Genomic DNA, 25,960 nt, shown 5'->3' with positions numbered 1-25,960 from the left:
TGGCCATAAAGTGGGGCAAAAACCCAGAAAGATCAGGCCCAGTGCTAGGCCCTGTCTTCATATAACCTCTACTTGAAATCCTGCTATATTATCTCCAGAATTCTCATTTTTCCTCTCCCTCTACTTATGGTCTAACCTACTCCAGAGATAATTCTTATTTTTACTTCTATTTTCTCCCTGGTTCTACTAAGTAAATTCCTTAGGAGACCTGAAACAGGCTTTCAGCTCACTTTAGGATTATTTTAATTTTTGACGGGGGTGGAGTTAGGAAGAGTTTGGAAACTGTGGGGCTGTATTCCATTTTATGGTAGGTGAGAGAAAAACCCTAATTGGAAAGAAAATTCAGTAGTAAGTAGAAAAGAAAGTTTGATTTTTAAGATTTTGGCAGAGGGAAAAAGGAATGTGTTTCTGAGAACAGACCTAGCACACACACAAAAAAATCTAAGAAAGAATGCCTTAATGGATTTTCGATTTTCCAATAGAAACACCACTCACCATACAGAGCAGCTTGTTTCCACAGCTCAGTTGGTACTTGGCTTCATGAGCATTAGAGTTGTGGCCAGGCCCAGGAACCTAACCACCATGTTTCAACAACCACAGAGCCTGGATTTTCCAGGAAAATGCCAATATTCTCATCTGTTGTCCTGATAAATCATCAGAAAGTCCTATAAACATAAATACTATGTGCCCAAATCCTTTCCTAGATAGTATGTTGGTTTAGAAAATATGGACACTGTACTACTATCAATAACTCTATTTTTATGGTAAAGTATAACTTCTATTTCAAACATATAATTTATAAAGACACTTCCAAATAAAGCCCACTTTTGGGTTGGTACTGGCTGAAAGTACAAGGGGAGAACACTATTCTAATTAAGATAATTATAACTAATAATGGCTCTTATCAGTTAATTTTATAAATCACTACAAGGTCCCAGACTACATTCTCCCTTGAAATGCATTTTGATTAGAAATATATTGCAGTAATGTCTAGTCATCTGAGAATCTGTTTTCCAGAACTAAGTTTCCTTAAAAACTAACACTGTCTTTATCAGTTTTCCATCACTGTATGACATGCTTTGCCCTGGTAGTCCAACAAAAGAAAACAAAACGAAGAAGAAACCAATCATTAGAGAGCCTCCCATCACATCTTGGCCTATCCATTCATCCACCTGGACCTTCCTCCAAGTCATCACAGTCCTAATGTGATTCCTTTCATCGGGGCAGTGGTTCTCAACCTGGTGTCACCTACAGAGCTTCTCAAAATACATCTACTAGGGCTGTGGCCTGAGACCATGAAGGTGTGGGAGGAGGTCCATGTTTATGTATTTTGAAAAGTCTATGCAAATGATTTTAATGCATACCCTAGTTGAGAACCATGTATTTAAATGGGCAAGGATAGGGGCTAGAACACTGGTCTCAAGGAATGAAGTCTACCATTCTGAAGGGGAACTGACCAAAAGTGTGGCCATCACCAGACTGCATAATCAAAACTGCACCAGATTATGCACAAGACTGCATAATCAAAATTAACAGAAGAGAGAGAGATCTGAAAGCATATAGACCATTAGGTTGGGGATGACTTGAAGGACATATGCTTCTGTTTACAACACATCACTATTTTGTAACAGAGTTAAAATGTATTATTTTTTTGAAAAAGCACATTCCAGGCTCTAGCTCAGAGGACCACGTGACCATCCTAGACATAACACTCCCTTTCAGACACAATGCATGTCGTGGATCAAGATGGTTAACAATCCTCTGCAGTTCCCATCTATAAATTGGGGGCTAAAGTTTTTGTTACTGTTTTGAAAAGGTTCAGTTCAAAATCATGACCCATATACTTTCAAAACAAGGTATTACTTTTTCTAATCTCTTTTGCCTTCTAAAAAATTTAAGGCCAACTAGAAACACTACTACAAGTACTTTTAATTTGTCATTACTGCTCTTCAGTGGCTGCAAACAACCAACTTAATTACTTTGCACCCACTCTCACTAATCAAGTGAATTGGAGGCTGAGTCAGCAAGGGTGCAAAATCTAAACACAGAAGGTTCCAAAGACTGAAAAAAGAAAAAAAAAAAATCTTACCTTTGGTTTTTTGTTCCGTGACCTGAAAAATAAATTAACAGACATAAGGCAATGAGATTTGCTTTCCAGTTCGGTATTATAAAACTACTGTAATTCTAAGGACTTAAGTAATTCAAGCTATCAGACATGCAGACGTAGTTCAGATCCAGAAAAAAAGCTTGAGAGCTCAGACATCCTTCTATAAAGACAATGGCCATATGTCCAGTTATAACTTACATGATCACTATTATGGATACTAAAAATTAAAACAAAAAGCATTCCACTCTTACTAAATGATTAAGTACCTATACCAGGAACGCTGTTTGTCATTTGATGCTATGACTAGAGAAAAGCAATTGGATGGAGCCTAGAAACTAAATTAGCCATAGAGACAAAAAGATCACCCTATGAGTAGGGACTCAAACACTCAATTTCAAATCTAGAAAGCAAAAGTTCAGGGGCCCATCATCAGAGGTATCAGGCCATGGCAGAAAGGCAGGATTTAAAACCAAGCCATGCCACTTCCTGGCTGTGTGATCTCAGTTTTCTATTTATCTGTTGAATGGAGATTAGTAATAATAGTATCTCGGTACAAAGGGTTGTTATAAGGATTAAATCAGATTATCCTATGCCAATGCTCAATAAATGTTTGTTGTTTTTAATCAAAGTTCACATAAAACAGTATGAAATACAGCAATGAGTGAAACGTGTAAATATTGAACAAATAAAGATTGCTTTGTTGAAAGTATTTCTTTACATAGTAGCTAATACATCTATGGAAGTGATTAACCTAGAAGGTTGGACAGGCTGAATGTAATAATGGGTTTTTAGAGAGTTTGGAAATGATGATTAGGAGCCACATGGAAAACTGCTTCTGCTATTAAGAGAGGAAAATAAAGGAGGGCACCTAATTATACATGCCCTATAATATTAAAAAACCACAAAAGGCCATGCATAAGAAAAACATCCAAAAGGAAATTCTAGAATTACAGAATTCTAATAGGCTTATATTATTTTCATTATTATTATTGAGATCATGCATGATTTTTGACTCCCTTTTCCCAAATGTTAATCTTCTAAAGCATTTTTTTTTTTTTAATTTAATTATTTATTTGACAGAGACACAGTGAGAGAAGGTACACAAACAGGGGGAGTGGGAGAGGAAGAAGCAGGCTTCCCACAGATGCGGGGCTCCATCCCAGGACCCCAGGATCATGACCTGAGCCAAAGGCAGATGCTTACTGACTGAGCCACCCAGGCGCCCCTAAAGCATTTTTAATGGTTCTCTGACTTTGTAATAGAAAAGATGATGTTTGGTTATTTGTGGCTGATAATCATACCAAGCTACCGCTACGGGTGCTCATGAAAACATGCTCGTCGTCTTTGGAGTGTATGTCCCATAGCTAACCAACCCGCTTTGCAGGGGATTCCAGCACACTAATGCCCGACACTGAATCTGAATTAAATGCCCTAGTTGTATGACCTCCTGGAGTGTTCCTTACATTCTTGCATTAAAAGGCAAGCTAATTCTACTCTATTGAATTTGTAGTAGACAGTGCTTCAAAATGAATGTGTTTCCCTGTACTGTTACAGAGCTCAAGTCTACCGTGCGATTTTTGTAAAACACCATTTAACCAAGAATGAACTGATCTGTATCCACACACCAATTCCTTAAAGCAATTTAAATTTTATAACATTATAAATATTTCTTACAATGCCATTTTGAAGATCAGTTATACAGGAAGTCAATCAATGCCTTCCCCAGCTGTAAGCGACAAACCCAAATAATGTCAAATGTGTCTTACAATGTGGGTTCTGTTAAAAGAGCTGTCCTCCAGACGGTGAAAAGCTGGATGATCAAAGCATATGTTCTGCCAACACTGAACAATGATCCTTTAGCAGCATCAGCTTAATGAATGTGAATGGAATCCTTCCTTGACACCTTTCTCATGAATGGAAATCTAACACAGTTTACTCAGTGATGGCTCTAGAAAGAGCAAACTGCTCATGAGAAAAGCTCAAGTTTAATGTCTGTGTGGAAATAACTTGATTTAGCTTTAAATAAAAGTCCATTCTTCAAGAAAATTACATTGCCAGCACTCATTCTTAACCACTGATCTATTAAACAGTTTCTGAGTGACTCTTATGTACCAGGCACTGCCCTAACTTCCCAGAAATACAAATATGAGTAAAACCTTGAGAAATTTACAGTCAGTCTAATGGGAAGACATACACAAAGAGATGATTTTAAAGCAATAGGGTAAGCAGCGAGAAGGATGTGGAAGCACCGTAAATGGTGCTGACTGACTGAATGAATGAATGACCGCATAATAGAACCTCTGGCACATTCTCTACAATTCTTTGCATCATAGCACATTTTATGCCTCCTCGTTGAGGCGCTGTCTCTACAATAAGGTTGGAAGCCACTAAGACAATCACATGGTAAGCTTTGTGCTCTTCCTTAGAACTGCTAAATCAGAACTTAATTCTGGAATTACACAACGGTTCGGTATGATACAACAATATCCAAGACCATGTGTTGGCCTGGATCCTGCGTCAGCCAATCTAGAACATTTCTGAACAAAAATGATTGGATTTTATTGTTCATAAGTAACCATTTGAAATTTTATTTATGGTGATTTTCTTCTTTGCCATTAACTTCTGAACCAGTTCTTAATGCAGATGCTAATACACAGGGGACATTGTCCAGCTGTATAAACGACATTCGCTGCATAAATCTCAAATCTGCTCTTGAATAAACCCACACCATCTTGTATTTTAAATCATTTTTCTATTAGTGGGATCCACAATGAAAGTTTCCAGATGCATATTTTATCAATCACTTCCAGATACTGATTATTTTCCAGTTGAGAAACATTATTACTTATGTGAAGAATGAAGACAGACCACAGACTGCCTAAAACAATCACTCGACTTGCTATCTTCTTGTTACCAGCCTTTGCTCAAGTTCACCAGTGTCCTGCCTATTAACCATTCATTCCCACAGACTGCAAAATCCAATTTTTATACCAATTTAGTGGATGAAATGTGAATGCCCTAAAGGAAAGAAAGCCTTCACTGTGATTCATTCTCCGTCACTCCAGTTGGAAGGTCACTATGTGGAGGGGCAATGCCCTGACACCCTCCGGCTGGTGGACCTGCTTATCACAACCTCAATATGTGGAATGGGGCTGTCTCTCCAAAGGCAAGTATGAAAAAAGCCTCTGGGTTGTTATCTGACATCTTTATTCAGACTCTTTACTGACATTTTAGACAATTCTAACAAGCTCAGATTAGAAGCAACACGTTACAAGCAGGTACCCTGACAGCATGAGGATGCGATGGTAAGCACACCACTATTAACAGAAACAAACACAATTAAAAGCAGGCAAAACCTTAATGAACATGTACAGCAGTCTATTATATTATAGTACCAAACAATAACGAATATTACTTCTAATTAAGTCATGAAGAAAAGATAAAATTGTATTTTGTATGTTTAACGTGGCAGGGTCATATGCAATCCAATTCAGAAAATATTTCCAGTATCATTTTTTCTCCTGGCGCTCATAAATGATCTATTTCAAAAATTCAGAAAACTGACTTAAGGGAATATACGTTACATCCAATAATGCTGGGAAAACTTGTGGTGTCCCGTTATATAACCCTGCACTGGCTTGTGTCTGATTCCCTGCCTTGAGTCTGTTCTAAATCTAGAGTTCCCTCTGAACCTTGTAACAGTTTCTACCTCCCTAAACTTATAACCTGGCCCTGTAGCAGGGACCCTCAAGCCTGCCTCACAGCGACGGCCGGCTTCCCAAGTGTGCTCGGCAGTGGTAACAAGAACTGGAGGCAAATCACTTTACCTCCCAAAAAGGCATCAAAACACCCCTGCTGAGCCAGAGCCCAAGTCCGGCAATGCTGAAGAATGGCAAAGTGGGGGAAATAAGATCAGACCAGAGAGGGGGCAGGGGGGCACACACTGAAGGAGAGGGGGCGGGGCCTCTGATCTCTGCTCAGTCAGTGCTGAGGTCAAGCATGTCAATTAAGACTTGCCAGTTGACAGAGGTGAGGCCTGTGTCTTTTTTCTTTTAGCATCTCTTCTTCCCTAAGCAAGTGACTCAAAGCCATGGAATATTATCTCCCCCAAAGCTCTAAGCAGATTCTTACAAATGACAGTGCTGTAGAAGGACCAAAAGGAGAACATTGGGGTGAACTTAACAAAAGCCTTGAAAAGTTATTTTATAAGCTGACCTAAGAAAATGGAGATTAATTATGATACAAATAAGAAAATTCAGCAAGAATTTAAGTGCTGGGGACTCTCTTGCCTTTCTCAATATTGTTTACTGCTGTTCTCATTAAATCGGCGGCAGCATTCCTGAATATCTACTTTATGAAAACAAATGTAGGTCTTCAACTTTCTCCCACTTTCAGATCTTAAAACTTTCAAGTAAGCTAAGTAAGCAGCACTACTGAGCTGTCAGGTACCCAACCCAAGGCAGTTACTTATTCTAGATGCTTGGTGGATGTCAAGACAGACTTAAGTGATTAAACCCACCTTCTGAGTGGCTTCTTTTTTCTTTTTATCCTCTTTCTTCCTTTTCTTGTCTTCCATTAACTGTTCTTCCCTTTCTTGCTCCTTCTCTCTGTTAAAGTAATATCACACCAGAAGGTTAACATCTATATTCACAGTCTATTTGTGTAGCAAATGAAATGCTTGTAGATGGTGTGCAAACATTCCATCTCTGTGACTGAGAAGAACCTGGTATTTTACTTAAACTGAGAGGATGCATAAAACTCACCACATTTAGTTATCCCCATATTTTGGTTTGTTACTCCTTTTACAAAATAGGACCGTTTGGTTTCGAAGAAGCCCATTAAAGTGAGCTTTAAAATATCTTCCTAAAAGAAAAAACACACACACACTCAGGAAAAACCCTGATTTGAATATATGACAACATCTGGTTGGCTTCTGGGGATATTCCTGGAATCCATGGATTTATAGAACACTCAGTACCTAGCCTTAAAAACACAAGTAGAAAACACATAAAACATACAGCATTAATAATGTCAAAGAAAAATTTTTTGATAGGCAATATTCCTCACAAATAATACAGAATATATTAATTTAATCATGACACGCAGATATTTATCACAATTTAGGTATCTTCCCATGACATCTCCAGTGTGGTTAACATAAAACTCTATGTTCTATATTTCATATTTTTCTTCTACATTATTTTTTTTTTAAGATTTTATTTATTTATTTGACAGAGAGAGACACAGCGAGAGAGGGAATACAAGCAGGTGGAATGGGAGAGGGAGAAGCAGGCTTCCCGCGGAGCAGGGAGCCCGATGTGGGGCTCGATCCCAGGACCCTGGGATCATGACCTGAGCCGAAGGCAGATGCTTAACGACTGAGCCACCCAGGCGCCCCTCTTCTACATTATTAATACTGTACATTTTACATGTTTTCTACTTGTGTTTTTAAGGCAGGTACCAAGCATCCTATAAATCCATGTATTCCTTACTGAATGAGTTCACAGCTGCATCTTTCTGGACACCTGAATTAAGACAACCAGGCTTTGCTCTCCTCAATGAGAGCAAAAATGACAGACAATACTAAACATTCTAGTTGAAGAAATGTGCTGAATCTTAAGAAATTAAGATAATGTAATTAATGCCTCACATCTAAAAAGAATGTGATATTTATTCTCATATATTATGTAACATATTCTAATATATATTCGAATATAACGTATATAGAAAGCTGCCAACTTTCACTCTCTATGTATCAAATGGGAAAAACCCACTGCAAAACTACTGCTGTTGCTTCAAAGCTCAAGGCAGGAAACCCAGATGCCACACTTTCTGAATTGCAGAGCTAGAAGGAGATTTAGAGATCTAGTGCCTCGTTCCCCCAAAGTACTGAACAGATACTTGTGATTTTAGGTGATCAACACACTAAACTCATGGCTTCACAGATACCATCTAGAAAAATGCTAAGTTAAAAGTCAGACACATTAAAGAAAAACATGAAGTAAATGTTTGCTGACGTGGCAAAAGTCACAAAGACAGTTCCTGAAGACTCAAGTCTGGGGAGTGGTAATGATTCAACCCGTACAAAGAACTGAGGATCAACACTGAAGCTGGCTCTCATGACTAGGTAATGCTTTATTTCTAGGAAACGAGAACGAAACAACAACAAAAAATAGGTGTTCTACCTACATGTCAAGCTTTTTGTGGTTCTACCCATATTCACAAATATTGGCCTTTCTCCTTCTGTGCCTCTGGCATAAATATACAAAAGCCTGATGTGCACAATTCACACCCCAAAGGTAAGTTCAATGAAAACTTTACAAATACCATCAAGGAAGAGATTTTATTGTAATTCCCTTAGGTTGAATGCTGGAATTCTTTGGAATCAGATTATGTGTCCCTCAGTCTCAGTGTGATGCTCTTGGTGAAAATCCACCTGCAGCAATTCACTACTTTAAGAACATGGCTTTATGAAAATTGGCAAGATGGATGTTGACCATCTAAGGCAGGCTGGTCAGAGATCCTGTTGTATTAGGCTCCCAGAGCCTCTTGCTTCCTCTGGGATTCCTCATGACCCAGTTACTGTAACTCAGTTCCGGTATTTTAAAGTGCAATGGACTACTGAGAAAGAGCAACACAGTCTGAAAATCTGTTTAAATATTCAATGCTTTAAAGAGCAGTGAGTTGCAATTTCTTTCTATAGCTTAAGTTTATTTTAAAAACGCAATGTAAAAAAAAAAGCAAAGTAAGTCTTAAATGAAACACATTCTTAAAAACAACTAATCTTTTCAAGTATTTTTTCCTATAAACAGGTAATTCAGGGAAAGGGACTGAAATTCATGTTCACTACAAGCAGATTTATTTCCAAAATAAATATTTTTCAAAGCTTTCCAGGAGACAGGCTGTGCTTTCACCCTGATCTTTTACTGCTTATATTGGTAGAATTGAGTTTTCTCTTTGGATTTCACTTCCTTAGGAAGAATTTATTTTCCGAAAACAAACCTGACTTAAAAACCTGCCATTTACTTAATAATGAATCAAAAAGTACAAAGTTCACCTTTTTCCTCATTCAGTTGTGCTCTATCCTGGCTGCACATTAGCATCATCGGGGAGCTTTAAAATATCCCCATGCTGAGCCAGAACCCAAGAGGGCAAAGAGGGCATCCATGAAGGGAAGGTTACATACAGGGGGACTGATCAATCAATAAATATATTAATGATGATGACAACCAGGTTTCTCACTGTTGAAAAGGTAGTTATCAAAATGGAAAGGGAAAAGCTCAAAAGAGTCCTGTGGAGTTGGATCAGAATTAGTTCTTGGCATCAACTCATGGTTTTTAACATATAGAGACAGACATAACAATAAACATAGCTGTGATTTTTGTGAGCCCACACGTGCATATATTCCTTCATGTATGCAAACACACACACACACACACACACACAGACACACTCAAACACTCACTCACCTAGCTCTATTACTGAAAGGGCTTGGGAACAAGCAACACCCAGATAGCAAGGAACACACCTAGTACCCAGACTGTGGCTTCTAAATACCATTCTGAAAAAGAACTAGAGTTCTGGGGCGCCTGGGTGGCTCAGTTGGTTAAGCGACTGCCTTCGGCTGGGGTCATGATCCTGGAGTCCCTGGATTGAGTCCCGCATCAGGCTCCCTGCTCGGCAGGGAGTCTGCTTCTCCCTCTGACCCTCCCCACTCTCATGTGCTCTCGCTCTCTCTCTCATTCTCTCTGTCTCAAATAAATAAACAAAATCTTCAAAAAAAAAAAAAAAGAACTAGAGTTCTTTTTTAAAAGAGCTGATTTGGGGGGGCGCCTGGGTGGCTCAGTGGTTGAGCGTCTGCCTTTGGCTTAGGTCATGATCCCAGGGTCCTGGGATCGAGCCCCGCATCAGGCTCCCTGTTCAGCAGGAGGCCTGCTTCTCCCTCTCCCACTCCCCCTGCTTGTGCTCTCTCTCTTGCTTTGTCTCTCTCTGTCAAATAAATAAAAAATAAATAAAAATAAAAGAGCTAATTTAGGGCTAGGGCAAAGGAAGTACAAAATGAGTGTGGAATGCTCGTTGCCAAGAAGCAAGGAAATGTTCAACGAATGATGGGGCGTGTCAAATGGTTGCAGAGACCAATTTGAAGGGGTTCCTACAAGTTAAATCTGGGACAGTATGCACATAAAAATAATGATGGTAAGAAATCATAAGCCATCGTATAAAATAGGAAAACATGAGTCCATACAGATAGAAATAAGTAAATGAGTAATTAGAAGTGAAAGAAATGGAATATTCACATAGTTTTAAGGTACCTCCCCATAAAAATAATTATTAATTAGAAAGGAGAAAAGAATAAGTGTACACACACACACACACACACACAAAGAATAAGTACACAGAGGACAAGCCTGGCAGACACCACCTTAATCAAGTAAAACACATGAACATCATCATAATGGGATAAATTGAAATTGTGAGTTGCTTGATTAGATGCTCTGAGAACACAGAATCTCTTCTATGATATTCCTCTCAAATATGTATAACCTGAATATTATCATGAGGAAATGTCAGAGAACCTCAAATTGAGAGGCATTTTACCAAATAATGGGTCTGCAATCTTCAAAAGTTTCAGGATCACTGAACCTCAAGGAAACAGAATGAGATTAACAAGACAAAATAACCAAATGCTAAGTGTGATTCTTTTGCCGTAAAGGCCATTACTGGGCTAAGCGTCAAACCCTGTGTAGGGGCTGAAGATTAAATGGTAGCAATGTATCAGTGGGTTTGTTTGTTTGTTTGTTTGTTTTTGATAGTTGTATTGTGGTTATATAGGAGAATGTTCTTGATTTTTAGAAATACACTAAAGTACAGAGGAAAGGGATGCAGGTGATGGGACACTGGGACAGCAATTTATTCTTAAGTGATTCAGGAAAAGCGTTGTTGCTGTTTTCATCACACTTGCAACTTTTCTGTAAGTTCAAGATTGTTTCAAAATAAAACAAAATTTAAAAAATCAACAAAACCATTATTGGGGTAGCACCCCAAATCAACTACACAGGAATCTCTGGGGAGAGAACCACTGCTCTAAGTTCTTGTGTTTAAGCCTACATTTTTTTTTTTTTTTTTAAGATTTTATTTATTTATTTGAGAGAGAGAATGAGAGACAGAAAGCATGAGAGGGAGGAGGGTCAGAGGGAGAAGCAGACTCCCGCTGAGCAGGGAGCCCGATGCAGGACCCGATCCCGGAACTCCAGGATCATGACCCGAGCCGAAGGCAGTCGCTTAACCAACTGAGCCACCCAGGCGCCCTAAGCCTACATTTTAAAAGGTATTTACACCTCAAAAATCAAAGCTTCAATCCAGCAATCAAATACAAGTGCCAGGTGACTAGTTGGGTCCCACTTAACCATCAACTGCTTCTAACTCTGAAAGCAGAAGAAATCATTCACATTCTCCCCCATCTCTAACTACACAGCCAGATATAAGTGCAAATACTATAATCTAGAATAAATCTAGAATACTAAAAAGCCAAAACTATTTGTAAGAATGTCTAAGGTTGAAAAAAATACAAGTGTTTTCTTGTTTCTTTTTTTTAATAACCATTAACTGAAAGAAGTAGAAGTAACTATTTTTTGAGACAGGCAGTACTTGAATAAAGGGGAAAATATCCAATATTCACCTGAGCTGAGGCAGAGTACACTGAAGAGCAATAGTGCTAAGATTCCTAAAAAACCCACCACATTACACATTCAAAGGCTCCAAGTGTCTAAGACCACACAGGGCAAGTTAAGAGCTGTGCCATCTGGACACCTCCCTAGAACTCACACTCAAAATCATTCACAGTACAGTTCTAACTTCCATATTTTTCCTCATCCGTTCTACATATCTGACAGAAAAACTCTCCTCCATTTTGTGGCCCAATCACACCTTACCCTGTTGTCAAGTATTGGCTCAATATCCATCTACTTCAACTCCAAGTCATAGGAAACGTGCCTTCCTCTGGACACCCCACCCCACTGCCCCGGCTTGTCGTCTGGCCCCCGAGGTGTTGGTGGCTATCCGTCACGGGCAGCATCAGACCCACGAAAGGACTTCTCTGCAGCATGGCGGCTTTGAACAGGGAGGGCTCTGGGAAACAGAGATTGGTTTGAGGCGCATCTGTGTTTCACCTCTCCTCTTCCAGGATGCCCAGGAATGGTTCCGTTCTTTTAACAGACATTTACAGGTGCCTAACTTGAGCTGGCACTTTCCTAAGCACTGGGGATAGAGCAGAAATAAAACCAAGCCCCAGCTCTCGGGGGAGGAAGGGCGCTTATATTCCAGTGGGGGAGACAGGCAACAAACAAACAAGATATACAACAAAACTCTGTATAAAATACACACTTCAGGTGGCAACAAGTGCCCCCGCCCCCGAGAAGACAGGGTGGGGTAAGCTGATGGAGATGGCAGACAGGGAAGAGAGCATCTTACATGTGATGGTTAGAAAAGGCCTCTCCGATCAGGTGGCCTAAGAATCCCACTGAAGCAAGGGATTACGTGGATATCTGGGAGACAGCATTACGACATGGTGTGTCTGAGGAACAACAAGGAGGCCGGAGCAGAGGGAGGAAGGGAGAAAGTGGTGGGTGAGGTCAGAGATGTAGCAGGGGCTCTCCTTAGAATGACTGCAGTTTTCAAATTAACTGGGACCTATCTTCTCACAACTGAATAATGACCACCACTTCCAAATCTCTTGTTCTCACCTTTAATCAAAAAGCCCACCTCTCCTCTCAGGTGTCAACATTTCTAGAGCTGCGGCTTCTGGCCTCAGGTGGCTGGCATGCCTCCCTCAAAGCGCCCATCACACTGCAGAAAAGTGAGCTGAGTATGTTTGCATTCACTACCTATGAAGTCTCTGAATGCAGGGGAGCTGACCTTACTCTTCTTATGCACCCAGCCAAAAAAAAAAAAACCAAAAAACTAGGGACACATCAGGCCCTCCATGCAAATGTTACCAAAATGCATGATTACAGAGTAAGGGAAATTTTTCTATCTCTCTGAGGAACATGTGTTCCAAAGAAAAGCCACCAAACAACCAATGAAATCATTTCCCATACACTGAGTTACTACTGTGTGCCAGGTACCAGGGGTACAACAGTGGGTGAAAGACAGGCCCTACCCTCAGGAAGCTGACATTCCAGATGGGAGACAAGCACACAATGCCAGGGAATCATTACAAATGCCAGGGAGAAAATAAAGCTGGGAAAGGGGCTATAGAGGACCAAGAGAGAAAGGATGAGTGGGCTACTTTATACAAAATGTTCACCGAAGGCCTGAGGCAGAGACCTAAAGGAAGAAAACTATCTGGAGGGGAGTGACCCACCAGGCAGAGTAAGTAGAAGGGCCCTGAGATGGGAAAGTGCATAGTGTGAGTTTGGGGCTCTATTCATTTTGGGGGATGGGGGCGAATCCCCCCCTCCTCCTCCTTCACCCTCCCCTCACAGCAAACACCTCCACACACCCATCAGAGTCCTCTGAGCTTATATGTAATAGCCCTCACTCACACCAAAAGAACGGGACACCTATTTCGTTAAAGCTTCCCTTCTACCTCACTCATTACTTCTCTTCCTCTCTGTTAAGTGCCCGCTTGATGCCAAGCACTGTGCTAGAGGCTGAAATTCAGCAGCAAACAAAATGCAGTGCTGCTTGCCTTCCCAGGCCTCTCAGTTTAACTTCTTCAAATAGCTGCATCTCCCTCCCCTTAAACCCAGACAACATTGTTAGGGTAGGAACCTGTGTTCTTCATGCTCTGCCCTCCATGTTTGGTAAACTTTGGGGTACTCTGAAGTACCAGAACTTTGAGCATGTGAATTCATGGCCTCTGATAATCCAGGTAAGACACCGACTTCTTTCCACCAACTAGAATCTCCTATCTCATCTTTTTTTCCACAACTAAAATCATGACCAATGGTTCCTGAACTCATGTGCCCAAGCCCATCATGCTTCAAACATCAAATAGAGGCAGGGTTGACAATTTCATACTTGGAAGCAGTAACCACCAAGATGCTGACTGGAGCGAAAAGATTTTAAGAACCTCAATTCAGATAAACAGCCAGGGCTCATCTTGACAGGAAAATGTCGAAATAAAGAGCATCTTCTTTTTCTTTATGGTCTGGATAACTGCCCATCAAATAGCATCAAAACCTATTCCTGGGGTGCCTGGGTGGTTCAGTTGGTTAAATGTCCAACTCTTGGTTTCAGCTCAGGTCATAATCTCGTGGTTGTGGGACTGAGCCCCGGGTCGGTCTCTGTGCTGGGCATGGAGCCTGCTTAGGGCCCTCTCTTCCCCTCCCCCCCTTTCTCTCTCTCTCTCAAATAAATAAATCTAAACACACACACACACACACACACAAAACACGTATCCCTGATGCTCTGTGGTAAGTGTGGTAGCAGTTCATTACCAACTCCACACAACTGAGGCAGACAGATGGGAACAGATACAACACATCCACCCAACACGTGAAACATGCCAGAAGCAAACCAATACTGTAAAAAAAAAACCCAACTCTTAATACATCAACAACTTGGATAAGTCTCCAGGGAATTATGCTAAGTGACAAAAGACAACCCCAAAGGTTACATACTGTATGATTCCATTTACATAATATTTCTGGAATGACCATGGTTGTCAGGGGCTGCACGGGGCGTGAGGCAGAGCAACACGGGTGTGGTTACACTAGTGATCCTGTGGTAATGGAACTGTTCTGTTACCTTCCCAGTGGTGGTGAATACGTGTGGCAACTAAAGTTACAGACAACTAAACACAATATACACAAATAGGTACAAGTAAAACGGGGGGCTCTCAGTAAGATCGGTGAGTTCTATCACTGTTAATACCTCGGTTGTGATACTGTCGTACAGATCTGCAAGAAACTACTGATCAGGGGAAACCGGATAGAGGGCACATGGAATCTCTTTCTTACAACTGTATGTGAGCCTACAATTATTCAATTAAAATTTTAATTTAAAAAAGCTTCAACACTGACTCATCTGTTTAAAATTTTTTCCAAAGACTTCTATTTTAAACCATTTTTAAGTAGTTCTTTATGAAAGTCATGTAAGAGTCAAAAGGAATTTTAGAAATTATTTAGTCCTGGCATTCCCAGAAATTCATTCCCAAAAATATTCTAGAATTTACAATTCACTCTAACATGCTCAAATTGTTATAGTTTATCAATCAAGGTTCCTGGTCTTGAGTACATTAGATACATGATAAATATGATACCACAGGGGTATTTAAAATCTTCCTCTACCACGTAAGCCATCATACGATTCTTTTACTGAGAATTTTAGTGATAACATAGTAATATATGCTATTGTTTGACTCTGTGGTGGATATGTGCAATAGCTCAGTCAACACCAATTCCAAGCTACCTCAGGCCTATTTCCCTCAGAACTAGGGAGTGAGATGTGATTTATGTTCTGCCAATAAGGTATGCCTGTGTATGACTTTAGAAGGGAACTGACAGGGTACGGGGCACAGATCTTCTCAGGAAGCAGAATCCACACCTGTAATAACGGTTTCCTGAATGTGCAGGAAGAGGAAAATGCCCCCATGGGGCCCTCCCCAGTTCCGACACTGGTTCCCAAGGATCAGTGAGATAGTGTCACCACTGAATAAACCCCTCGGCACCTGTGAGAGTGAATTCTGTGGTCTGCACATTAAGAGCTCTAACACAGATTTGGATGGAGCTTTTCCAAAGCACGTCTAATATAGGTGGCTTGTACATTTATTTCCTTAAAAGACAAATGGTTATCTTGGCAATTTATAAAACATTAAGTAAATAACTAGACCCCAAACCATTAACAACCATAACCAATTAAGGATTAATGATACCACATGTGTATCTGGGGTGAAAAAAATTAACCAAAGAAGTGCCATGAAAAGAGTCAAGCAAAGTGCTCCACGTATCCATTTAGAGTGTTTTAATTAAAAATGCACACAAAAAGAAAGCATGTTGGAATATATCCATTCAGGCAGAGGAAATTACATACTAGGGTACTCCAAATATCTGTATTAGATCTATTCTTAACATTTTTTTCATTTGCTAGTTCTGACTGAGAGAATTTAATGGGATGCTAATGTAATTTGCACATGATATTAAATTAGTAGACAAAACCAAACAGCACTGAGGCATAAAAATCATTCTAGCACTGAGTGGCTCATGGGAAGAAAATGGTAACAACATTAAACCTAGAAAAATTAAGGTAAATGCATTTTTCATTCAGAGGGATGAATGCCTTCAAATGCATCGTGTGACACGCGATTGGCAATTCTTTTGTATCTCAGGAACAAAATTTAACACAGCTCCTTCTACGTATGGGTATATGAAGTTATATAAAGCAATGTTTCTCAAACTTTAATGGGAATCTCATTAAAATGCAGATTCTTATTTAGTAGGTGTGGGTTGTAAACTACAAATCTCCATTTGTAACAAGCTGCTGGTCCCTGGACCTGACTTTGAATAGCACAAGTACAATGCACTTGGTTGTTTCTTTCCAAGAAAATATGGAATTATAGTCATTTCTCCAAGAATAAATATAACCTCACTACTATCAAAAACTTATGCCTTGTTATTCCCATCTGTGTTTCAGTGCCAAATTACAGCATAATCTTTACAAAGTTATATTAAAATGCAATTAAACAACTCATGGAGTACCAAATATGTACGGAACTCCACTGAAATGACATTGGGAATCACTAGGGCCAAAACCATACATGCAAGGGAAAAAAAAGTCTGGATGAGAGTAAATCTAAGGTGTCAGTAGTTAAAGAGTGCCCATCAACTGCATGCAGATTTCAGAGATGTCAAGCAGGTAGATAATGTGAGTTTCGGAATCAGTGAAATACAGAAGGAAGATTTTTGCACACCTCGGTTCTGACTCTAAGCTCACAAATTTCCCACTTTCTGTACTTTGAGACACATATAAGGAATAGGCTTATTTAGAATTACTCAAACTAAATAAAGATAAAATATTTAAAAGAACTTGCTTTCACTTTCAGAAATTCCACGTGGCAAAAGTTGTAACCAATGAGCCTAAGGAATATCTAATTTGAAACCACTCTTCTTTCACCTTATATATATACTCTTGCTAGGCGACCCAGCAATCTTGAACAAAGGAAACTCCTGGCCTTCTGTTTTTGTTTTTTTAAAGATTTTATTAGAGAGAGCACGTGTGCACAAGTGCGGGAAGGCGAGAGGGAGAAGCAGACTCCCCGCTGAGCGCAGAGCCGGACACAAGAGGTTCAATCCCAGGAGCCTGAGATCATGACCTGAGCCGAAGTCAGATGCTTCACCGAATGAGCTCCCCAGGCGCTCCCTCTCTCCTGACCTTCTATTCGATCTTAGTCCAGCTGTGCAACAAGTGCTTTACATTTCTTTGGAAATGGTCTCCTTGCAGCTTCTGCCCACTGGTCCTAAGCCCTTCCTTCCCAGGCTGCACAGAGCAAGTCTTCTAGGCCTTGTAGCCACCCATCATGCATCCCCAAGGCATTCCCAGTTCCTTCCAACACTGCTTGTGTGGTCTGGCTTTCTACCCCCTCACACTGGGGTCATTATCCCCTAAAACATGTTCCAGTTTGTCTACACTCATCCAATTATAGGGCAAGGCAGCACGAGAGCAGGCCTTGCCACTTCCTCGTCCCAGAAAATATACTACTGCCAGTACTGTCAAAGAGCCTGTGTGCCTTCTCGGAAATCACATCTTCCTGAATTACAACCATCTAACACCCCTATTTTTCACAGTACTGCAAAGTCACGTCTCCACAACTGAGTGCGGCATCTTACATGTATCTCTATCAGTGCCCCCTGTGCCAGACTGTCGGCCTAGGCCTGCTGCCCCCTAGTCTTCCCTGCATTGCAGGGAAAGGTCTGGAACTACATTTCTCAGAAGCCCAATATGCTCTGAAAACAGCTGCAAGCAGACACATAGGCAGTAAGAGACCAGACTTTCCACTCTTACAGCAGCTTCCAGATGAGTTAAAGCCACAGTGGAGCAGCACACAGCTGAGATCACTGATTTCCTGGGAACCTGGCACTCTAATTTCATCAACAATAACAATGGCCCCCTGCCCTGAATTCCACCCCACCCAGACTTTCTAATGGTTGTGAAAGTCTTTTAATTCCCTATAATTAAAGTGTTTCCTTGGAATATACAGTGGATTCTAGCAAAAAAGGGGGGGTGATATTAGAATTAATAAATGAGTTTAGCAAGGTTTTAGGACACAGGATCTCTATATAAAATTAATTGTATTTCTATACACTAGCAACAATCAGAAATTGAAATTTTAACAAATCCTATTTAGAGTAGCATCAAAACTTATGAAATACTTAGGGATAAATCTGACAAAAAGTTTGCAATCCCCACACACTGAAAACTATAAAATATAAAACACTGCTGAGAGAAAAATTTAAAAACCTAAGTAGTTGAAGAGGTGTACCATATTCATGGATTAGAAGACTCTATACTGTTAAGATGTTGATCCACCCAAAATTAATTTATGGATTTGACACAATCCCTATCAAAATCCCAGAAGGTGTTTGTTTTTTTTTTTAATAGAAATTACAAGCTCCTTTTAAAATTTCATAAGGACCCAGAAGAGCCAACAACTTACACAACCTGACACCCAGACCTGTTAAAAAGATAGAGTAATCGGGGTGCCTGGGTGGCACTGCCGCTGGTGTATGCAACTCTTGATTTCGGGGTTGTAAGTTTGAGCCCCATGCTAGGTGTAGAGATTACTTGAAAATAAAATCTAAAAAAAAAAAAAAAAAAAAGAATAATCAAGATGGTGGTGTACTGGCATCAAGCTAAACAAAAAATTCACTAGGATAGGACAGATTCCAAAAATAAATGAACAGAGATATGGAAGAATGATTTTCTTTTTTTAAAAAAGATTTTACTTATTTGACAGAGAGAGACAGCGAGAGAAGGAACACAAGCAGCGGGAGTGGGAGAGGGAGAAGCAGGCTTCCTGCTCAGCAGGAGCTGGGATCATGACCTAAGCCGAAGGCAAATGCTTAATGACTGAGCCACCAGGCGCCCCAGGACGAATGATTTTCAAAAAAAAAGGTGCAAAAGCAAGTCAGTGGAGAAAGGATAGACTTTCTAACAAATTACAGTGGAACAACTGAACATATTAAAAACAACAACAACAACAAATGAACTTCAATCCATATCTTGCATTATATATAAAAATTAACTCAAAATGAGTAATAGACCTAAATATAGAACCCTAAACTAAAAGAAAATGTAGGAAAGAAAATTTTTGTGATGACCCTGGGTTAGGCAAATTATTTCTTAGGTACAGCAACAAAAGTAAAATCCATAAAAGAAAAAATTGATAAATTTCAGTCAAAATTAAGAACTTCTTCCTCTTCAGAAGATGCTGTTAAGAAAATGAAAAGAGCTGCATACTGGGAGAGAATATCTGCAAATCACTCATCTGATAAAGAACTGACATCCATCTATATTCCACATATATAAAGAACTCTCAAAACTCAGTAATAAGAAACAACCCAATTTTTAAAACAGGCAAAAGATTTGAACAGACACTTTACCAAAGAAAATATACAGATAGCAAATAAGCACATGAGAAGATGCTCAACATCATCAGTCATTAAGAAAAAACAAACTAAAGCCACGATGAGATGCTACCACATGCATACTTATTAGAACATCCAAAATTAAAAAGACTGACCTTATCAAGTTTTAGCAACTGGAACTCTCTCATGGTGAGAATCTAAAATGGTACAATCACTTTGGAAAACAGTTTGGCAGTTTTCTACAATGTTAAACATAAACCTACCATACAACCCAGCCATTCCACGCCTGGGTATTTACCCTAGAGAAAAGAAAGCATACATCCAACACAAGGACTTTGTAAATGAATATTTTGTAATAGCTGACAAGTATAAACTACTCAACTGTGCATCAGTAGGCGAATGGATAAATTATGGTAGAGCATGCCATGAAAGACTATTCAGAATGAACTACTGATACACATGACATGGATAAACCTCAAAATTACAATCAGTGAAAAAAGCCAAACAAGAAGTACTGTATGTTCCATTTGTATAAAATTCTAAAAAAACAAAACAAAACAAAAAACAAACAAAAACAAACCAAAACCAAAAACAACATACAAAAAACCCGAAAACTAATCTATAATTATCTATAGACACAAAGTAGATCAGTGGTTACTTAGGGGTTGGGGAGAGGCAGAAAAGGATAGCAAGGAGTATTGACAAACGGGCACAAAGGGACTTTGGGGAATAAAGGATACATTCGTTAGCTTTTGTATATATAGTTCAAAATTTAATGTATATTGAACGCTTCAAATATGAGCAGTTTTATTATATGTCAATTATACCTCAATAAGGGCCTATAATAACAATTAAAAAGAGAGGTGCCTGGGTGGCACAGCCAGTTGAGTGTCCAACTTTTGATTTTGGCTCAAGTCATGATCTCGGGGGTCATGGGATGGAGCCCCGCATCGGGCTCCTGGTCCAACTCCTTGCACAGCAGGGAGGCTGCTGGAGATTCTCTCTCTCCCTCTCCCTCTGCTCCTCCCCCTGCTCTCTCAAATAAATAAGTAAAATCTTTAAAAAATTTTTAAAAAGAAATAAAAAAGCAAAAAAGAAAAGAAAGGGGAGAAAAAAATCTTTCCTGTATGGAATACCTTGAATGGCCTCTGTTTTCCTGACAGAGCCCTGGATGGTATACCAGTCTGAGATCTCTTTAGCAGTTGAAATTTCACCCAGGCTGTACACACTATTCCCTAAAACAGTAAATCTTTAAATTGGGAGCTTCTGCATGGATAACATTCCTACGATAGGTATAAAGTTTCATTTTTAAATGCAATGAAACCTCCTATAAAAGAAATCTTAGTAAGTCAATGTCTGAATTTTTAGATCTTTACATTTCATTTAACATTCTGGATCACTATAAACTACCAGCATCGAAGTTTCATTCAATTGCTAACACCTGATGGTGTGTTCGTGTTGTAACTGAGTCAAATCTGCTAATTTTTCAGCCATTCTTGTGGTTTTGTTTGCCTTAAACTTAGCTTCTTGAAGCTCAAAGGACTCCTTAGATTTTAATGTGCTAATTTGGTGAATAAATCTTTATTAACAACATTTTACTCCTGAAAGTACTTTCCCATACACTCCAATTAGTATGCCAGGCTCCTAAAGACAGCCTGAAATTAACAGTCGCTTTACAAAAATCCCACCAGGCGAAGGGGCAACACCATGATGAGGGCTATACCACATACTCTAATATTTATATCCTGGAACCACTAAAAACCAGGTTTAAACCTTAAGGGCCAGACAAACCCACAAACACCAGACAGGCACTCTACCCTTGGTGTTCAACAACAAAGAAAGTGAAAAGAAATGAAGAGTCTAAGCCAGGGCTTTGCAAAGAACTATCCACTACAGAATAGTGATGACAAAGGGTTCCTCAGCAGAAAAGAAAAGAGGTTTCTCAATCAGAATCCACAGTTGTGAGGCACATGTTTTTCGAACTGACAACTTATTAACAGTATAGTAGGGCTGTGTTCACAAACATTTAGGGGCTTTTGTTTTTATGTTGTTTTTTCCCCTTCTCTGCCTGCCTCCATGCACGGTCCAAAACAAATATTACATTGAAAGAATAATAACTGACCTTTAAAATCAGTAAGATTGTTAGCAACTCAACCAAAATTACAGTAAGTCGACACTCTATTAAAAGGCAGTTTTACAGGCATTAGAGTGTGACATATGACTGCAAGAGTATGTGGTATCCAGACGCATCAAGGACCAACTCAGGGGTTAGAACATCAAAATGCCTGACGTGCTCTACACGTGTCCATCCACACCGGGGCCTCATCTTTGAAGATGCTGACGTGGAAGCCTCAGTCTGAGACTCAGATCCCTGTGTGCACACTCCCAATGGAGATGGTATAGCAGGTCCTGGAAGGTGCTGGGAGGTTTGTTGCCCACGAAAACAGGGGAAGGGAGTTGGACAGTGTGTGCCCTCAACTGGGAGCCATTATCCTCAGGCTTTAGACCCTCCTTTCTCACTGACCACGCTACTTTTTCTCTCATGGTTATACCGTACACACAAGAAACGTGGCTAAATGAAAATCTTTAGAAGCATTCCTCAAATTTAAGGACTAAAAAGAGAATCCAAAAGATAAGACAACTGGCTCTCCTCTGACCACGTCTAGGGCTGATGTACATGCGGTATCGTGTTCACAAGGTCGGAGGGGCATTAGGGGTGTTGTCATAATGCAGGCCCTACAAGGAAAGTGATTGTTACACACGTTTCTAGACCTCTGCCTTAAGAAAAAATCAGCATTTTATGTCAGGAATTAAATGGAAGTGATACGGACTTTCCTAAGAGATCACGCAATACTATCTGCTGCAAACAGCGAGGGAGACCGGCAGTGCGTAAGCTTCCTGATTATACGGCATTACTACCATTTTATTAAGTTTGTGCCTGTTACTCTAATTCTGGAAATCCTCTGAGAAAGGGTGCTATTTGTGACACTTATCTTGGTATTGAAAAAATTAGCAGAGAAGGAAATCAACTCTGAATTCAGGATTCCACAGGTGACAGTCGTACCCTACTTCTCAATGCTCTTAATTTGTGCTCTATTTTCAGAATAGTAAAAATGGAAAGTCATGTTCTTGGGTGCCAGCAGTTGTCATTTAAATTTAGCAAGCTGAAAGATAATAATTGAATTACCTTGAGGAAAATGTATATTTATGAAAGATAAGCATGTTTAATGTTAATAAGTAACCAACTACAGAGTAAAGCTAACTCATGAACTTACATGACCCAATTCTTTAACTAAAATTATACACCAGTGCAAAAATAATTCAAAATTTAAAATACGATTTATAAATAGCCTTTTGATAACAACTAACCCAACAATGACCCGTGTTTAACTCTTCAGAATCAAATATAGGTTGCCTAATTCCATTTAAGATGATATTCAAGTGTCTGTATACAGTTTTGTACCTAATTTCTACGTAAGTAACCTGAGGGAAATTTTTAGAAAATTATCTATCTACCACCGCAATCTTTAATAGATAATCTCAGTAACAGCTATGTGTAAATATCATGTTTTGCTGAGAGAATACTTAAATTTCTCTTAAGGTATCAAGATCTTTCTTTCCCTTGTAGTTAAGAACTATATTTTTCTATATAATCTGAGTCTAGAGATTCTCTGAACTAATGCATGCAGTATTTCTGTACTCCTCTTCTGTGCTTTAAGACCTCCAATTTCCAACAACTTCTTCAAAGTTCTTTTGACTCCACCTCCCACAATTCCTTATCAAGCACGGTAAATGACAACAAGCGGAGCGCCTTCTACGAAGGTTGCCTAGTAGAACAAAGCACAGACTAAGTCTGGCAGCTTTAAGATCAACTGTGTGTATCTTGAGTCTCCGACACTAATGGCAGGAACTTGGGCAAATTATCTGGCCTCTACGTCAGTTTTTGTATCTATAAAATGGGGGTGTGCTACCTATCTTAAAGAGCAGCTGTGCTGGTTAGAGAACATGGATGGAAAGCACCTCACAATACCCAGCCCATGGGTTGCTATCGTTGCCACTGCTTTTGCACTGCTGTCCTCCTCTTTCTCCTGCACATCAAGCAGCTGAGATGCATGAAGCACCAGAGAAGGGCTATGGGTAATACAAAGAGGTATGAGACACACATCATTTCTGAGAAGAGGCTCAGGAACCACCATGACTCTCCCTATAAAATTAGATCCATACCTCACACCTTAAATGAAAATAAAGTCCAGATGGAGAAAAGATTTAAATGTAAAGGAAGGAGGGAAAGAAGAAAACAACTAAAGCACTTGAAGAAACTGGCTAATTTTTCTTTTCATAATTAGAGAGAACAAAGACTTTCTTTTTTTTTTTAATTTTATTTTTAAGTAATCTCCATACCCAACGTGGGGCTCAAACTCACAACTCAAGAATCATATGCTCTACCAATTGAACAAGCCAGGCACCCCCAAAGACTTTCTAACTAGGATACATACTCAAAATCCATAAACAATTGCTATATTTGTATAAAATGCAGATTGTAAAAGTAATTGCTGTATCTCTGTAAGATACAGCTATATAAAAACTCTATTTTATTTTTTTAAAAGATTTTATTTATTCATTTGAGAGAGAGAATGAGATAGAGAGAGCATGAGAGGGAGGAGGGTCAGAGGGAGAAGTAGACTCCCTGCTGAGCAGGGAGCCCAATGTGGGATTCGATCCTGGGACTCCAGGATCATGACCTGAGCTGAAGGCAGTCACTTAACCAACCGAGCTACCCAGGCGCCCTATATAAAAACTTTAAAACAATTATTATGATAAACCTACCAGTAACAAATCAGTATTTGTTGAGAAAAAGAGATTAGCAACTTATATCACAAAAAGCTAGGTTCCATAATATATAAAGAGCTTCTACAAATCAATAAGGAAAAGACCAACAATCCAATTGAAAAGTGGGTTAAGGAAATGAACAGTTCACAGAGGAGGAGATAAAAAGTTCTAAACATATGAAAAGATGATCTACTGCATTCCCTACAAGGGAATAGCATATTAAAACTATATGAGATACCACTTTTCACTTACCAAACCGTCAAAGACAAAATTTAATAAAAACACAGTGCCATCAAAGGGCTCAGGGAAAAAGGCATTCACATATATTGCTGGTGAGAATATAAACTGGTACAATCCCATAGAGAACCATTTGACAGTAACCTATCAAAACTGAAGTGTACAGTTTTTTGGTTTTGTTTTGTTTTTTACAGAGAGAGAGAGAGCGAGAGCAGGAACACAAGCAGGGGGAGTGGGAGAGGGAGAAGCAGGCTTCCCGCTGAGCAGGGAGCCCAATGCGGGACTCGATCCCAGGACAGTGAGACCATGACCTGAGCCAAAGGCAGATGCCCAACGACTGAGCCACGCAGATGCCCCAAAGTGTACATAGTTTTTGACCCAGCTATCTTACTTCTAGGAACATATCACAGGAAAATAATTACACATGAGGGAAACTGTTTATGTAAAGGAAATTTGTTGCAACATGTTTGTAATGGCAAAAGATTGGAAACAGTCCATCAATTAGGAGATTGGTTAAATAAATTACAGCTTATCCACACAAGCTTATATAATTGCACATATAAAAGGAAGTTTTTTATGTACTAATGAAAATAGATCTTCAAGATACATCATTAAATTTAAAAAGCAAGATGCAAAGACGTGTACTTTATGCTACTGTATGTGTAAGAAAAAGGGGGGCTTATATGTAATTCTTTGTGTATTAATAGAGACTCCCTGGAAAGAAACATAAAAAATGAATAATACTGCTATGTCTGAGGTGGAAAAGCTGGGCGGTTTTAAGACAATTGTATACTCTTTTTGACCAGATAAATTCAGTTTTAAAAAAGATAATACAGCAGATGTTATCAACAGGGGAAATGGTAAAGGATATACAAGATTATTTCTTACAACCTTTTTTCTTTTTTTATTTAAATTCCAGTTAGTTAACATACAGTTTGGTATTAGTTTCAGGCGTACAACACAGTGACTCAACACTTTCATACATCACCTGGTGTTCATCATGACAAGTACCCTCCTTGATCACCATCACTATTTCACCCATCCCCCCACCCCCCTCCCGTCCGATGAACTCAGTTTGTTCTCTATAGTTAAAAGTCTCTTTCTTGGTTTGCCTTTTTTCTTTTTTTTTTTTTTTTGTTTTTGTTTTTTTTGTTGTTTTTGTTTTTTTTTTTTTTTTTAAAGATTTTATTTATTTATTTGA

The 25,960-nt window shown here is 39.4% G+C and overlaps 1 protein-coding gene across 8 annotated transcripts in view; it reads right to left on the bottom strand.

The window, feature by feature from the left end:
• Positions 1–25,960, bottom strand: part of TNRC6B (trinucleotide repeat containing adaptor 6B) — a 248,772-nt gene that overhangs the window by 67,764 nt on the left and 155,048 nt on the right. For all 8 annotated transcript variants that reach the window (XM_032416409.1, XM_032416415.1, XM_032416416.1 and 5 more), the window contains 2 exons: positions 6,627–6,714; positions 2,090–2,111 (listed from right to left, as the gene is read on the bottom strand). In XM_032416409.1, coding sequence (XP_032272300.1) covers positions 2,090–2,111; positions 6,627–6,714 — 110 coding nt within the window. The remainder of the gene's footprint in view (positions 1–2,089; positions 2,112–6,626; positions 6,715–25,960) is intronic.

This window comes from Phoca vitulina, unplaced genomic scaffold (genome assembly GCF_004348235.1).
Source record: "Phoca vitulina isolate PV1807 unplaced genomic scaffold, GSC_HSeal_1.0 scaffold19, whole genome shotgun sequence".
Lineage (NCBI taxonomy): Eukaryota > Metazoa > Chordata > Mammalia > Carnivora > Phocidae > Phoca > Phoca vitulina.
This window is presented reverse-complemented; position numbering and strand designations above follow the sequence as displayed.